At 38.6% G+C, this 17,479-nt stretch overlaps 1 protein-coding gene across 6 annotated transcripts in view; it reads left to right on the plus strand.

The window, feature by feature from the left end:
• Positions 1 to 1,906: 1,906 nt before the first annotated feature.
• The window catches only part of C4BPA (complement component 4 binding protein alpha), a 62,914-nt gene continuing 47,341 nt past the window's right edge, over positions 1,907 to 17,479 (plus strand). The window contains exons 1-6 of one of the 6 annotated variants that reach the window (XM_044003681.1): positions 1,907 to 2,135; positions 2,439 to 2,440; positions 5,904 to 6,056; positions 8,766 to 8,957; positions 13,238 to 13,337; positions 15,318 to 15,403. In XM_044003681.1, coding sequence (XP_043859616.1) covers positions 5,969 to 6,056; positions 8,766 to 8,957; positions 13,238 to 13,337; positions 15,318 to 15,403 — 466 coding nt within the window. In that variant the 5' untranslated portion in view covers positions 1,907 to 2,135; positions 2,439 to 2,440; positions 5,904 to 5,968. Of the gene's footprint in view, positions 2,136 to 2,438; positions 2,441 to 3,295; positions 3,381 to 5,903; positions 6,057 to 8,765; positions 8,958 to 13,237; positions 13,338 to 15,317; positions 15,404 to 17,479 lie in introns of those variants that run through there. The other 5 variants (XM_044003686.1, XM_044003682.1, XM_044003685.1 and 2 more) reach the window with 5 other exon arrangements.

Here is a 17,479-nt window from a genome sequence, read left to right on the forward strand (position 1 = left end):
AGTCCCAACTCTGGTAGTATTACCCTTAGCAAGTCACTTAAACTCTCAGTATCTGAGGAAACTCTCCAAGAGTCTGAATTTTCAAAGAATGTACCAATTTATGTTGGAAAAGGGGTTTTATTTTATTTTATTTTATTTTGCAGGGCAATGAGGGTTAAGTGAGGAAAAGGGAATTTCTTTATCTGGGAGTTCCCTATAATGATGAATCACACATCTAGTCCCTATCATCTTTGACCTGACTTGTGCTTAGAGGATCATAGGATTATACATTTAGAACCTGAAGGTACTTTAGAAATTATCTAGTCCAAACCCATCATTGTTCCTAGGTCCTGTCACACCAAACTGAAACCCAGAGAGTCTGAAACCCAGAAAGACTTGCTTATTAGCATGCAAGAAATCATTAGTGAGATGTATAATGGGAAAAGAAGGCAATTGGCCATGGAGCAAGAACAAGGGATGATTAATGGACAATGCTCCAAAGGTATTCATCCAACATCAAAGGATCTAGAGAAAATACCCTGTAAGGTTGGGTGAATGCTCTTTGCAGAACTTATAGGAAGATATGGTTAAGTCACACAGGCAGGGATGGGTTGAAATCAACATTTTTTAAAAATCAGCATTTATGAAGGAAATATCCATGTTGAGGATAACACAGATCTGTAAAAGCAGCAAATTGATTGGTTAATTGATAATGGAAAGCAATGCTACAGGATAAATTAGGAGGTGAAGGAGCTGGTGGCAAGAAGATTAGGAAAGGGGTATTTGCAAGAGTTGAGAGCTTGTTAGTGTGGCAGCAAGGGGAAGATCTTGATATTAGAGATATTTTGAAGGAAGAATGGATGGGATCAGTAAGTGGTATAGTAGATAAGGAGACAAATGAAACAAAGTTGAATATGGTTATAATCCTGGGTACCTGAGGCAGTGTTAGCTCCACTAATAGGAAGAAGGAGGCTGCGAGAAAGAGTTGTATTTCAATAAGGGATTATAAGAATTAGAGTTAGAATCCAATCCAATACCCTCATTTTATAAAGCAAAAAAGGAAGTGACTTATCCCAAATCATACAGGTAATATCAGGATTAGGATTCAAATACAGTTCTTCCTGAGATAACTGAGTGGCACAGTGAAATCAGAAGACCTGCCTCTAACAGTTACTAGCTATGCAACCCCGGGCAAGTCATTGAACCTCAGCCTCACTTTCTTTACCTGTAAAATGGGGATAATATAGCACCTATCTCACAGAATTTTGTGAAAAACAGATGAGATGATATGTAAATTTTTAAGTGCTATATAAATGATAACAATAATTATTATTCTGACTTCAAAACCAAGGTGTTTTTTCCCCATTACACCAAACCTTATCCCTTATTACATTATACCTTGATTTAAAGGTATCAATTCCTAATGGAAAAAAGGTGAGGATGGACAATCCTTCACATTTCTCTTCAAACCAAGTATGAAGTGAGCATATGTTATTTATTTCAGCCTTTTGAGCAGTGACTTATGTTAGACCATCTTTAGTGGCCAAGAGGGCATTTACCCTATACCATGTGTGTAGACTGGAGAAGGATCAGGGAGAGAACAGCAGTGACCTGCTGTCATGGAAATTTGTATATCCAATTTTGTTGAGCTAGTTCAAACACTGGAGGATCTTGGGTCCCCATGTCTACTACACTGCATCTTGCTTAACCCCTTATGTTTATTAAAGTTGGACGAAATACTGGCAAATTCTCTTTTCACTTTTGGGAAAGGCTTGGCAGAGGAGAAAAACCAATGATTGCAACATCTCTTATCAAAGATACTGGCTGGCTCGAAAAGGAGAGTTAGCAAATGTTGCTTCTTTGTTTCTGCAGTTAATCATTTTTTTTGTTTCTGTTGTTAATCATTTATGATACAATGATGCTTGAACACCCCACACTTCCCTCAACTCAGCCCTTGCTTTCCTGCTCACACACTCATACATCCTCTCTCCACTTTCCTGGATCTAGAAGTGGAGGAATAATATATCAGCTAGTCAATATTCCTATAAACTCCACACTATAGAGTTAGGGACTGAAAAAGCTCAAAGAAACTTCTTTCTATGGTGATCTAAGACCTCTTGTTCCAGGTCTCCTGCATCTCAGCTGGCTAACTGCAGGTTAGTAGTTTGTTATGAATCCAAGGTGCCCTGAAAAAGATGAGGGCAGAAGGGTTTGGGGAGGACGGAAGGGCGGATCATAGCTGCCCGTGGGACTCCAGTACGTGCTGTTGACATGGGAGTCTTTTGGTTGATTTTTCTGCCATGTTATTCAGAGGGGCTGAAACCCAAGAAGGTAAGGCAGGTTTCCAAAGTCTCGCCTGTGATACACAGGAAGCCAGGGAATCAAACTAGCTCTCAGGGAGCTCTTCCCTGGCCCCTCCACCCAACCCCTGCCCCCTTGCAAAAAACATAGAGTTGGAGAAGTCTGTCTTTGATGACTCCACTTCTCCCTTTATTATTTATTTATTTATTCATTCATTCATTCATTTATTTGTTTGTTTATTTGGTGAGGCAATTGGGGTTAAGTGCCTTGCCCAGGGTCACACAACTAGTAAGTGTCAAGTGTCTGAGGCTGGATTTGAACTCAGGTCCTCCTGAATCCAGGGCTGGTGCTTTATTCCCTTTATTTTTTCCCCATCAAGACCATACCATTGGACCCCACTCTGTATGAGACTAGCTCTACACCAGTACTCTCATGCAGCCAAGGGCACCTTTTTCACAAAATAAAATGACTTGGAAAAGGTAATTTCCATAATAGTGCTAGTAAATTAATCTGTTGATCAAACAAGGAATTATTGATCTCCTATAACTTTTTCAGGCCTTTATGAAGCATCATGTAGTAATCAATCCACGAGCATTTATTTGTTTGCTTATTGAAACAATTATTTTGATTTTTCTTTTTAAAAAATTAACTTTTTTCTATTAACATATCTATTTTTCTCCTTCCCACATTCCTCTATTTCCTCCAGAAACAAAAAAAACCCTCTTGTGATAAATGTGTATAGTCAAGCAGAACAAATTATTGACCATGTCCAAAAACATACCTCAAGCTACACACTGAGTCTATTACCCCTCTGTCAGAAGGTGGGTGGCATGCTTCATTTTGGGTCCTCTACAATCATGGTTGGCCATTGTGTTGATCAGATCAACAGGTATTTATCGATTTCCTACTATGAGTCAGGCACTGTGTTAGGAAGTATACAAATACAAAGAAAGAGTTTTACATTCCAACTATAATAATAATAATAATAAAAACTGGTAAAATAAGGTGCTAAGTGGGAGAAATTTGTGCAGAAATCGAAGAACATTGAACCTGGAGTCAGGACAGAACTAGGTTCAAATCCTAGCTCTGACACTTACTAGGTGAGTAAATCACTTCACCTCTTTAAATCTTTCTCGTCCTCTATTAAATGGAGTTAATGCTTGTGCTCACAGGGTTTTTGAGAGGAAAATACTTCTTGTACCCTTAAGACATAATATAAATATAAGCTAGTATAATGTTCTAGGAGTTCAGGGAAAGGAGGGGCTCAGTGGAATCTAGAGTAATCAGGGAAAGCTTCATGGAGGCAGTGACTAGTTCAAGATAATATATTGACAGAATGGGGACTAGAACCCAGTTCCACTCATTTTGACTCCATCATACTGCCTCAGGGGATCATGAGGAATTCCATCTAGTTGAGACTGAGGGCAGATGTTGGGGAGTAGGGAGAAATCTGATTCACTAGGTAAAAATGGGACTAAAGTTATGGAATCATATCATTAAACCCAGGTAGATAGCTTCAGATATTATGTAGTGGCATTTAAGGAGCCATGGAAGGTTTCCAAGCTGAGGAATGACAAAAGGAAAACAGTATTTTAGGAAGGTAAATGTAGCTGTAGTGTGCTGGAAGGAGTAGAGAAGAAAAATGACTAGAGTTAGTGAAGCTAGTTAGGCTACTACAGGCATCTAAATTTCAAGGGTACTAACCCTTGAAGTTTGGCATAACTTGTTCCAAGTGAGAAATGAGAGGAAGGGATAAATCCAAGACACCTTTGCAAAGGAAAAATGAACAGATATAGAAGGTGAATGACAGATATGAGTCAAAGGTTATTCCAGGGTTTTATGCTTTGGCTGACTGAAAGAACTGGGGATATCATCAAAAAGAAAGAAATTAGGGGGCAGCTAGGTGGTGCAGTGGATAGAGCACCAGCCTTGGAGTCAGGAGGACCTGAGTTAAAATCTGGCCTCAGACACTTACTAGCTGTGTGACCCTGGGCAAGTCACTTAACCCTTGTTGCCCTGCCAAAAAAAGAAAAAAGAAAGAAAGAAAGAAGAAATTTAGAGTGGGAGTTTGTTGGGGTGGATGGTGTCAGGATATCTGAGCTCAAATCCCAGTTCTCCCACTTACTACCTGAGAGACCTCAAGTCAGTTAATTCTCCCATTTGTGCTTTAGTTTTCTCATCTGTAAAATAAAGGAGTTGGACTTGATGGACTCTGAGGTCCCTTCCAGCTCCAAATTTATTCTCCTATTACTTCCCTCTGCACACTTCAGTCTAGTCATATTAATCCCCTTGCTATTTCTCACATAGTGTTCTTCATCTCCTTTCATTGTAACTTTGGACTTGCTGGCATCCGTGCCCCTAAATGCCCTACCTTCTTATCTCCAAGTCTTTAAGGCTCAGAACAACCACTACCTTCCCAGATAGTGGCTATTTCCAGTCCCCTCAGGTTCTAAAGCCTTCCTCTTAAAGATTTTTGTCCATCTGCTCTGTATAGATTTTATTTGTGCCTATTTGTGTGCATGCTATTATCCCCTATTGAATTGTAAGATCCTCAAGGGAAAGGGCATTTTTTTTCTTTATATTTCCAAAGTTGAGAGCTGGTTCTAGGCACAGAGTAAGTGTATAATAAATGATTGCTGGTCGGATCATGGACTAATGGGAAACTTTGCCAATGATCATCAAGTCATAATATATGAACAACTACCTACTTTACCCAACACACTAGATTAGTCTGGTTGATCACAGAAGGAATGATAGCAACTTCGCTAATTTTCCTGCTGCTTCTGGAGATTTATTTTTTAGGAGATTGGCTGGGATGATAATATCAGCTATCATTACTATTTGGAAAGATGGCATGGTGTGGTTGATATCTGAGAACTGAGCTTAGACTCAAAAAGACTTTGGTTCAAGTCTTGCTCTGACATATATTGGTTGTGTGACTCTGGGCAAATCACTTAACTTCTCAGTACCCTAGGCAACTCTCTAAGGAGTATAAGTTGCAGAGAGATGCTTTGATTGTGAGAGTTTGTTCATCTAGGAGTTTCATGCATGAGTAAAATCAGAGGTCTAATCCTGATGTTATCGTTATTATTTAACATTGGGGATAGGCGAGAAATCCAAATTACCCGGCAGGTAACAGGTACTGTTATTTGTCCATACATTCTGCTTAGGACATTTTGAATACCTTTTCTCCACCTAGGGATTAAGAATTATCTTATGGTCAATTTCTTTTTTTGTTTTGTTTTGTTTTGGTGAGGCAATTGGGGTTAAGTGACTTGCTAGTAAGTTTTAAGTGTCTGAGGCTGGATTTGAACTCAGGTCCTCCTGAATCCAGGGCCAGTGCTCTATTCACTACACCACCTAGCTGCCCCCTCAATTTCTTTTAAAGAAGGAACTTCCTTAAATACCTTGAAGAAGCACTGTCCGTGATTAAGTCCTGAAGCAAAAGTATTGTCAAGAAAATGCCATTGTTTTCATTTCTATGGCAAAAGCAAATTTTCAAAACTGCATACTATTTAAATAATATTTAAGACTGGTCCATGGTATGAGAAATGTATTCTCTATTCTGGATATTTTTTATGTGTGCTTGAATTGAGAGCCCATTTTTCTACTTATTTTACCAGAAAAAAAAAAAAGAAAAAACTTGGAAGAAACCCTTGATATAGCCTTCCCAAGGGTTACAAAGGAGATGGAACAGAGAAGGGAGGAATGGAAAGGACATGGTCCAACTCTACTTCAAATCATCTTGTTTTTGGCTCTGCTGGCCGGGGTGCATGGTAAGTGATGGGAGAATAGGGGAAAGGGTCACATCACTGCCAATCATTTGAACATATCCATACAACCCACTTCCCATTCTCACCACCATTTAATCACAATCAAAGAAGGACTAGGTGTCTGGGAGAATCTCTATCCAGTATTTTTTTTTTTTTTAGTGAGGCAATTGGGGTTAAGTGACTTGCCCAGGGTCACACAGCTAGTAAGTGTTAAGTGTCTGAGGTCGGATCTGAACTCAGGTCCTCCTGACTCCAGGGCCGGTGCTCTATCCACTGCGCCACCTAGCTGCCCCTCTATCCAGTATTAACAAAGGAGTTTGTTGGATAGCACACTGGATGATCTGAAATGGAAGAAAATTTACATTATTGTTATGCAACATCTCTTTTCTATACTCTACTTCTTAAAGTCTCAGGGAGTACCCAGGACCAGTCTAAACCCTGGAGTCAAATCAGAACTAGAATCAGGGATTTATTAGGAATGTTTGTACCTGGGACAAATTGGGGTGGAGAGGGCTCACTAGGTGTGTGCCACTGGTGGGGAGAAAATGTCTTCCTAGATGAGGCTCTCACCTTTGTTGGGGGGAAGGAGATGATGCCACAGGGGTGGAGCTGAGGTGAAGAACAAGCCCAGGATGGTAACATCTGTACTCTCTAAATTCCAATAACAGATTGGAGGCAGGGAGTGAATAAAAAACAAGGAAAATATTTAAATAGGAAAAACCAACAAGGTAATTTTGATTATTTTAGCCCAAGTATTTTCACTTATATAGAGAGGGAAAGGACCAAAGAGGGACATAATTCCTCCATGACTCTTAAGATCTCTTTCTCTTAAACTATAGAAAAAATTTCATAATGGATGAAAACATAGTTATAGCAATAAAATTACAAAAATAAAGTTTAGTTAACATTTTGTTTCAGAATTGATAGTCAAAAAGTAAGACAACTAAAATTTCTCTTTAAGATGAGTGAGAAGGCTTTAGATGAGGATAATTTTAGAGTGCTTTCTTAATATTTTTTAAAAGAGAGGAGAAAAAAGAAAAGTTACTTATGTGCCTGAGTGACTGGGAAGATGATTGTACCCTTGACAGCAGTGATAGGAAAGTTGTTAAAAAAGGGGGGTTGGGATGGGATGAGGTAATGAGTCTTGTTTTTGACAAGTTGAGTTTGAGATACATATGGGATCACCAATTCAAGATTTCAAAGGGAAGTTGTAATGAAAGACTAGACTACAACATATATAGATCTGAGAATCATCTGTGTAAACCCATGGGAGCTTATGAGAATACTAAGTTAAGATTGTATGGTGAAAGAAGAAAAGAAAGCCCAGCATAGAGCCTTGGGTGATCCCCAAGGTTAGTGGGCTACAGAGAGGCTAAGAAGAATGAAGACTGAGAATATGCTATTAAATTTGAAGTAACTTTGAAGAAAGCAGTTTCAGTTGAACAATGAGATTGGAAGCCAGATTGCAAAGTGTTTAGAAAAGAGAAAGAGAAGAGGGAATGGGCTAGTATAGATGGTTTTCTCAAGGAGTTTAGGTACGGTGGGGAGAAGAGATATAGAATAGCTAACAGGGATAGTCAGATCAAGTAATAGGGTTTGGGTTTTTTTTTTTTGAGAACAAAAGAGTGCTTTAAAAAAAACAGCAGGCAAGAAGTCAGTATATTGAGAGACTGAAGCCTAGAGAAAGAGTAGGGATGCAGTAGGTTGGGAGGGAATGGGACTCAAGTGTACACATAGAGGGGTTGGCCTTGGCAAGAAAAAATGATTTTTAAAATTTGAGATCACAGTGAAAATGGGATAGTGGGAAAAGATACTTAAGTGATGTGAGATGAGGAAGAGAAAGAGTGAGTTCTTAGTAAATGGACTTGATTTTTTTCAGGGTGAAGTCCTCAGTTGAAAAGGGTGGGGAGATGGCTTCTTGGGAGGCTCAAGGGAAAATTAGAAGGCTTTGAATAGAAATGATAGAGATTGCAAAAGCAAATTAATTAGGGATGAGTAGAACATCTGCTTTGTTGTGGTGAAGGCCCAGTTAGGGTTATCTAATGTTAGATAGCATATATTTGTAGTGGGCCTTTTAACATGGTTTTGAGGATTTCCCTGGCCTCATTCAACAGCCCATGAAGGAGGCATCTGATAGGAGCAGTGCAAGGTTATGGGCTGGTTCTGCAACCAGTGAAGTGTCTTTGCAGAGGTAAGGAAGGCACAATTGGTTGTGTTAACCTGAGAAATGTTGGCAAGGTAGGCAATATGAGGACTTAATAAAACTAGGGTCTAATCTTCCTCATTTAATTAAGTTGTCACATAAATAAGGAAGCAGAGATGATATTTTTATATCTTTTATCATCATCAACCCACATTTTTTATTCTTGAGTATGTACTATAGTCATTGTTTTCAAGGCACTGTATTGTGTTCTATGGGGATCAATGGACACAAAAACATGGCCCCTGCCCCTTAATAATATACTATTTAGCCCCTGGGATGATGGGCTGCACCTAGGTTTTTGTTTTTGTTTTTGTTTGTTTTTGTTTTTGGCGAGCCAATTGGGGTTAAGTGACTTGCCCAGGGTCACACAGCTAGTAAGTGTCAAGTGTCTGAGGTTGGATTTGAACTCAGGTCCTCCTGAATCCAGGGAATGTGTTTTATCCACTGCACCACCCCGCTGCCCTTTTCCTAGGTTTTAATCTTTGGATCTCATTTGGTTTGATGACCAGGTTTTTGTGATCCCCCGCCAAAGCTTGCCTATGCCATTCCAGTAACACCTTTGGAAATATTAGACCAAACTATGATCCCAGAAGGAACTCAAGTGAGATACAACTGCCGCCCAGGCTACAGCCGGAATAGCTCCAAGATTACACTTACCTGTGGAACAAATTCCTGGTATCCCATCACTCCATTCTGTGTCAGTGAGTACCTAATGCTGGATTTTTTGGTTTTCTTACTTTGTTCTTATTTAAAGGTTTTCTGAATGACTGTGCACCACCCTGACTATGAGGCACTTTTAGAAGCTATGACAACCTTTAGCTCATTAGGGAACTACTGAGTTATTTATTGTGTCAAAGTACAGGTGCATTCTGGAAAAAAAAATCAATATAAGAAAACACAACATGGAAAAATTATAATGAAAGAAATTTCTATGAATCTATAAGTGAGGTCAGATATTCCCGTATTGTATTTTTTGAAGTAGTTTTTCTTGCTTTTCTATTTAACAGTTTTGACTTACAAATTTTCTCCCACCCTCCCTTTCCCCCATTCTTGAGAAGGCAAGCAACTTGATAAAATTTAAGCATTTACAGTGTAAGTGCTAAAATTAGCCTCGGGCACCCCAAACAGGCTGCCCCTCCCCCAGTGTGACTATCTCTCTGAAACCGCCACAGACATGTAAGCCTCAAGCGCCATGCCCAGCCCAGGCCCCACTCAGTGGAAAAGCACACAGGAGGCCTGAGGGGATGCCAGAGCTTCCTCCACTCAGCCCCCAGTGTGCCAGGCATGGGGCTCTGCCTGCCCTGAGGGCACCAATGAATTAACTTGGCATGTGTGGGTGCAGTCAGCCCGAGTTTCAGTAGGACAAAGAAGGGTTATATAGCCTGAGGGGCGAACAGTGAAAGGGGGCTTTCAGTTAGTAGTTGAGAGGAGATGTAGCAAAGCAGAGGAGGTGGCTGATGGTGAAAGTGAAGGAGCTAGTGGGGGTAGTGAAAGAGGATGTAGTGAAGATGTAGGAAAAGGAGGTTGGTTGGTGGGGGGAGAAGCACAGAGGAGCCAGAGTGAAGGAGGTTGGTAAGGGAGATTGAGAAAGGGAAGGCTACAGGAACGATAAGGAGAGAGTGGGGAATGCTACAGAGACAGTGAGAGGAAGAGTGAGAGTGAGGTAATAGAGCAGGGGAGCAAAGGACTGGAAAAGGAGAGGGCTCAGGGGTAGAAGCAGGTGGCAATGGTGAGATGCAGGTGGCAGGAGAGAAAGTTAAAAGAGAGAGTGAGTCTAGTGTGCTGAAGTTCACAGGTCATATATTTCTTACTTTTATTTATAATTTTGTTCCTTATCAATAAACCCTGGTATTTACATAATTGAAAGAGGCTTCCTAATCTTTTTTCTTATCAGGCTGGGAGAGGCAGTGAGGGAAGGGGAACCCCCATTGGCTCTTCCCATGTTAAATTAAAAGCAGTCAGATAGCCAGCCAGAAGTTCACAGATTAATTAAGACACAGTTAATAATATATTTTTTACAATGGTCATACAAAAAATATTTCTATATTAGTCATATTGTGAAAAAGACAGAGACAGAAAAAGAAAGAAAGTAAAAAAACAAAACAAGACAGTATGCCTCTATCCGCATTCATATTCTATCAGTCTTTTCTTTGGAGGTGGATAGCATTTTTCATCATAGGTACTTCAGAATTGTCTTAGATCCTCATATTGGTGAAAATAGCTAATCATTCAGAATTTATCATCATAAAATACTGTTGTAACTTATACTGTGTACAATGTCCTCTTGGTTCTGCTCGCTTCATTTTATATCAGTTCATGTAAGTTTTGCCAGGTTTTCCTGAAAGCATCCTATTCATCATAATAAGATTCCATCACAATCATATACTACAACTTGTTTAACCATTCTCCAATTGATGAGCATCCCCTTAATTTCCAATTCTTTGCCACCACAAAAAGGGCTGCTATAAATATTTTTGTACAGCCATATCCTTTTCCTTTTTTAAAAAAATCTTTTTGGAATACAGGTCTAGCGGTGGTATTGTGGGGTTGAAGGGTATGAACAGTTTTATAACCCTTTTGGCATAGTTTCAAATTGTTCTCCACAATGGCTGGATCAGTTCACAGCTCTAGCAATAGTGCATTAGTTTAATGTTCCAATTCTTCCACTTCCTCTCCAACATTTGTCATTTGCTTTTTCTGTCATGTGAGACAATCTGATAGGTGCAAAATGGTACCTCAGAGTTGTTTTCATTTGCATTTCTCTAATCAATAGTGATTTGGAGCCTTTTTAATATGAATACAGATAGCTTTGATTTCTCCATCTAAAAACTGCATTCATCTAAAAACTTTGACCATTTATCCATTGGGAAAATAACTTGTATTATAAATTTGACTCTGTAATCTATATTTTGAGAGATAAGACCCTTATCAGAGGATCTCCCTGTAAACATTTCCCCCCAGTTTTCTGATTTCCTTCTAATATTGGCTGCATTGTTTTTTTTTCTGTGCAAACACTTTTTAATTTCATGTAATCAAAATTATCCATTTTATATCCCAAAATTCTCTCTACCTCTTGTTTGATCATAAATTCTTCCCTCACCTGCAGATCTGACAGATAAATTATTCCATGCTCCTCTAATTTGCTTATGGTTTCAACCTTTATGTCTTAATCATGTACCCATTTTGACCTTATCTTGGTATACAGTATGAGATGTTGATCTATACCTAGCTTATGCAAAACTGCTTTCTAGTTTTCCCAGCTGTTATTGTCAAATAGTGAGTTCTTGTCTCAATAGCTTGACTCTTTGGGTTTATCAAACATTAGATTACGATGGTCATTTACTACTGTGCATCCTGTACATAATCTATTCCATGATTCACCACTTTGTACCAAAGTATTTTGATGATTACCATTTTGTATTACAGTTTGAGATCTGGTACAGCTAATTACTATAATGTATCAAACAAAAGTCTGGTAACCAGAAGATAGCTAGACAACTTCCAAAGACTCACTGAAAATATGTTACATTGGGAGGGTGTTTCCCAGGATTAGTGATATCTTTATTCTGCTCCATTTAAACCATTTCTTCCAGATTCTCTGGTAAACAAAGGTATGAATGAAAGGATCTATCTTGGGTTAGGGATGTTGTGTATGTAGATGGAACAGTATGAAGCAGTATTGGATACAGAGTTGGATTTGGAATCAGAAAGTCCTGGGTTCAAATCCTTTCTCTGACCTCATTTATAAAAAAGGGATTTTGTAATAGTAACTATATCACAAGTTGGTTGTGATACTCAAGTGGCATAGTGTGTCTAAAGCTATTTTCATACCCTAAAATGTTTTATAAATGGTCATTATTATATTATAGAACACAGCAAAGCTAACTGACTTATGTAGGATTCAAACCCATGACTTTTTTAAAAAAAACTAGAGTATTATAGTTTAATTGAATTGAACTGAACTGAATGTAAAGAATTTTTAATAAGCCCTTTAAGCTTTTTCTTTTTAGTGTCATAGACTAATTCAGAAGTCTGGTAAAGCTTACAGACCCCTTCTCAGAATAATGTGGTTTTTTTTAAAATTACTTTATTTGTCTTTTTGTTACATTTTGAGTTTCGAGTTGTCTCCTTCCTTCCCAATCCTGCATTAGAGAAAGCCAACATTATATATATATATATATATATATATATATATATATGTGGAACCATACAATACATACTTGTACATATCAGTTCTTTCTCTGGAGGTGTTTAGCATTTTCCTTCATAGATCCTACATAGCTGATTTGAACGTTCATATTACTCAGAATACCTTAGTCATTCACAGTTACTCTTCAAACAATATTGCTGTTACTATAATAGTGTTCTCTTGGTTCTGTTTATTTCACTCTTGCTTATTTCATGTAAATTTTTCCATGCTTTTCTAAAATCAATTTGCATGTCATTTCCTTCAGTACAATCATATTCATTCCATTGCAATCATATACCACTACCTGTTCAGCCATTCCCCAATTGATAGGCATCCCCTCAATTTCCAGTTCTTTGCCACCACAAAAAAGAACTTCAGACCCATGACTTTGACTTCACCAGTTGGGCAACCTAACTGAACTAGCCAGTTTATTCATGCATATGGGTTGGGTCAGTTATCTTAAGACTTGAAGAGATTATATGATTCAACAGCTAGCAGTAATTTCAGAAGTCTATTGTGATTTCCCCTCATTCGTTCTGCTATAGGGATGCATCAGAAAAAAATGAATCAAAGTTGTTGGGTTTTTCCTTCTGTTTGTCCCAAAGAAAAATCCACAAGACTATGAGACTAAAATAACTGAGGGCCCATTCTAAGCTTCAGATCCTCTAAGTCTTTCTGAAAGCAGAGTTTGAAGATAAGGTCTTGACTTCTTCCCCAGTGCTTTTTTTTTTTTTACTGTCATATGTTTCCAAGAATTAAAAAACTTTAACCCCTGCTTTATTTTCCTCCTAGAGAAACGATGCCAACACCCAGGAGAACTGAACAATGGGAGAGTGATTATTAAGACAGACCTTGAATTTGGTTCCAAAATAGAATTTAGCTGCTTGGATGGGTGAGTGTCAAGAGGTCTGAAACCCAAAATATTTCTTTGGTCTGAAGAACAGAACTCAAGGCTGAACAGGACAAATTAAATTTCAGTTTATTTTCCAGAGGGAAAAATAACTTCTTCCATTCAAAAGTAGAGCTTAACATGTAGACTTATGGACATCTAAGAATATCTTACTTGAACTATTCTAGCAGTTTGAACATGAATGTATAATTTTTTTATCAGTCAGTAAGTATTTATTAAGCACACACTTTGTACCAACCACTGGGCTTGGTGCTAAGGATACAAATACAAAAGTGGCACGGTGCCTAGACATTTACAGATGAATAAATACAAGATATATACAAAACAAGTACTCAGTAATTGTGGGGAGGGGAGCACTAAAGTAGAGGAATTGAGAAAGATCTTTTAAAAGAGGTGATATTTAAGCTAGTCCTTGAAGATGGCAAAGTTCTAAGAATCAGAGGTGAGGAGAAAATGTGTTCTGAGCACAGGGAGACAGTATGTATAAGGGTTATACACTTGGGGACATGGAACTTTTCATCTTAATTCTCACAAAAACCCATATTTATTAGCTTTATACTTTGATTTTGTTTTATGTACTATGGAAATTTACCAACTACAGGCAAGGAAAGTTATAGATGAAATGGAAAAAACACTAAATTTGGAGTCAGAGGACATGGATTTGAATCCTGGCTCTGCTGCTTCCTACTGGTGTGAACTTAGACAAGATGTTGTACCTCTCTGGCCCTCAGTTTCTCATCTGTAATATGAGAAATAGGTTGTCCTTGTTAGTGGTGTCAAAATAAAATGGAATTAGAATATTGTCTTGGAAAACCATGAATTAACATCATCCATATTGTATTTTTATTTGTTTTGCTAAGCATTTCCCAATTATATTTTAATCTAGTGGTCTCACTCTGGAGTGTTTCAGGCAGCTAGCTGTGGTCCCTTCCATATATCAAATTCTACAATTCTGTATACTTTCTTTTATTATACAATGAGAAGTAGAAAACTCAATGAAGTAGAAGTAAAAAATCCAACTTTTACCTTTGTGCCTCTGGTATCAGAAAACTCAGAGCTAAGTATACATTAATCAGAAGATGTGGTTTCAAATCCTGACTTCACAATTTATCACATAAGTCACTTTATCTTTCTCATATATGACTGTGTCATTCTTCTCAAAATGCTGACCTCTCAGGGACCTAGTTCATCTATGACTATGCTCCTTTCATTGATTTTTATTGTCTTTTGTCATGTTTTAACTTTACATGAAACCCCATATCCTTTTTGGAAGCAGGTCAGATATAGATTATAAATAAATAACGATAATCTTGATGATATTTTGATTGCTAGCTACACCAACAATGTTTACTTCAGGGACAATGGTGATAGAAGATCTAGGCTGGGGGGATGGAGCACTGAAATGGAAGAATGACCCAGTGGATATCAAGGTCTAATTATAAGATGAGTCTAGCAACCAGGAAGTAAAGGCCTGTGGCAAGAGTCAATGTTTAAGCACCGTCAAAAGCAAACAAGAATACTAGAACCCAGGAAGTCTTCATGTTGAGAGGGGAAGTAAGCAAATATCAGCATTCAAAGATAAGCAGAAGCAAAAATCATTCAAAGGAACAACTCCTGAATTGGCCTAATCCCAAGGACAGAAAGAACCTGTTTACTTTCTGCCTCTCAGGTTGTAAAGAATCAGGGAGTTAAGGAAAGGATTTGGGGAACCACAGTTACAACCAGGGTCCTCTTTTGTTAAGGAAGGAATTGCTTCTCTACAGAGCCAGTCTCGTTGTACTGATGAACTACAGCTGAGTGAGGCGAAGTTGCTGTTAGCATCTGGTGGGGCAAGATGCCAAAGACAAATTGCTAAGGTACCTCTCTTATGGCAAAGACAAATTGCTAAGGTACCTCTCTTATGACTGAACTGTGCTTATGGAAGGAAGGGTTTCACTAATGCTTTTGACTCTATTTATTCAGATACAACTTAATTGGATCATCAACAAGTCAGTGTGAGATTTTTGAATCAGGAGTTACCTGGAGTGACCCCCTCCCAGAATGTCAAAGTAAGTCAAGGTCTTTCCTAACTTGTTCATGAACCTTCTTGTCATAAAAGCCCTTGTATTTTTGTGAGTCATCCCCAACTCTTCCTTCCCCTCACTCCACATTTTCAATTGGTTGCCTAGTCTTTTCAGTTCTTTCTCCATAGCCTGTCTCGCACCAGTCCCCTTTTCTTTATTCACATCATCACCAAACTCTCAGTATCCTGGAATGATTCCAATAGCTTCCTGTTTGATCTCTCCCTCTCTATCTACACAGAAGCCAAAGTGACATTCTCAAGGCTCAGATGTGACCACATCATTCTTCCCCTCTTCTGTGGTTCTCTGTTGACTCTAAGATCAAATAAAAATTCCTTCATTTGGCATTTAAAACCCTTCACAATCTGAATCTAATCCATCTTTCTAGACTTAGTTATAGTAATCATAGACTTAGAGCTGAAAGGACCTTAGAGACCAGTGAGTCCAAAATCCTTATTTTATAGATAAGGAAAGCGAGACACAGGGAGATCGAGTGACTTGCCCAAAGTCATACAACGAGCAAATGTCTGAGTCAAGATTCAATTTCAGGTCTACCTGATGCTGATTTGAGCACTTTGTCTATCATACAATGTAGCTGCCTTGAAGCTATTTCATATCGCTGTCTTCCATGTATTTTATATTCCAACAAAATTGTCCCACTTTTTAGTCCCCGTACATCAACATTCCATTTTTCATCTTTGTGTCTTTGCGAGGTGGATTCCAGTGCCTAGAATATTCTCTCTCCTCATCTTATAATTCCTAGTTTGTAGCAGTTAGGTAGCACAGCAGATAGAGCACTGGCCCTGGAGTCAAGAAGACCTGACTTCAAATCTCACCTCAGACATTTACTAGCTGTGTGATCCTGGGCAAGTCACCTAACCCCAATTGCCTTAAAACATCCGGGACCATCTTCAGTCATCCTGATATACATCTTGCCACTGGACTCAGATGGTTCTGGAGAAGAGAGTAGGGTTAGTGACCTTGCACAGCCCTCCCTCACTTAAATCCAATTCAGTGCAAGTCATGACATAATCCTGATGTCATGGTCCTCTTCGAGAACAAAGGTCAAACAACAATAATTCCTAGCTTACCAAGGCTCAGCTCAAGTTTCCTACACAGGTCTTTACTTATTTCCACTACCCCCTGGTTACTCTTAAAATAAATTGCATGGTATTTATTTGCATATATTGTATTTTCTTCTTTATGCATAGTTTGTGTACACTTAGTAGAGTATTGAAGGCAGAGACTATTTCCACTTTTGTCTTTGTGTCCTCAGTGCCTAGCACAGCATCAGCACATAGACAGAACTTGGTAAATACTTGTCGAACTGAATTTGCCATTTGGTGACACTTCCAGAAGAGCCTGAAATGTGCTAGATTTGAGGTCAGATGACCTGGGTTCATATGTCAGCTCTACTTCATATTACTTTTGGGGCCTTTGCCTCTCTGGGCCTCAGCTTCTTCAACTGCAAAATTGGTTGGTTGGAAAATATGGCCTCTTAGTCCCCTTCCAGATTGAAGTTTATGATTCTGTGTATGAAAGCTAGCTAGCTGGCTAAAATAGAAATAAATGACTGATAGATGGTTAGATTGGTAGATGGGCAGATGATAGATAAGAGAGATCAGACAGATATATGAATAGTTAGATGATAGATACAGATAGATGATAGATGATTTTATATAAATAGATGGGTAGATAGATATAGATTATATAAAATAGACATAGATATGTAGATTAGATTAGATAGATGATAAGTATAGATAGATGGATATATAGATAGAAAGACAGATAGATGATAGATAGATCAATAGGTAGATGATAGATAATAGCTATAGATAGTAGAAGATGGATGGATGGGTGGATGGAAAAAAAAACATTCAGCACTGTGAATGACGATGCCTACTCTCAAGGAGTTTTCATTCTAATAGGGAAAGACAAAGACATAAGGGGAGCTGGAAAGGGGGGTGGACAAGGTTCCATGCAGGGCAGAGGGTGAGTCATTCAGTAAAGAGAAATGAGTCAGCTGCTGAGGAAACAGAACAATCTGGAGAGTGAATTGAACTG

The sequence above is a fragment of the Dromiciops gliroides genome, chromosome 4 (assembly GCF_019393635.1).
Source record: "Dromiciops gliroides isolate mDroGli1 chromosome 4, mDroGli1.pri, whole genome shotgun sequence".
NCBI classification, from domain to species: domain Eukaryota; kingdom Metazoa; phylum Chordata; class Mammalia; order Microbiotheria; family Microbiotheriidae; genus Dromiciops; species Dromiciops gliroides.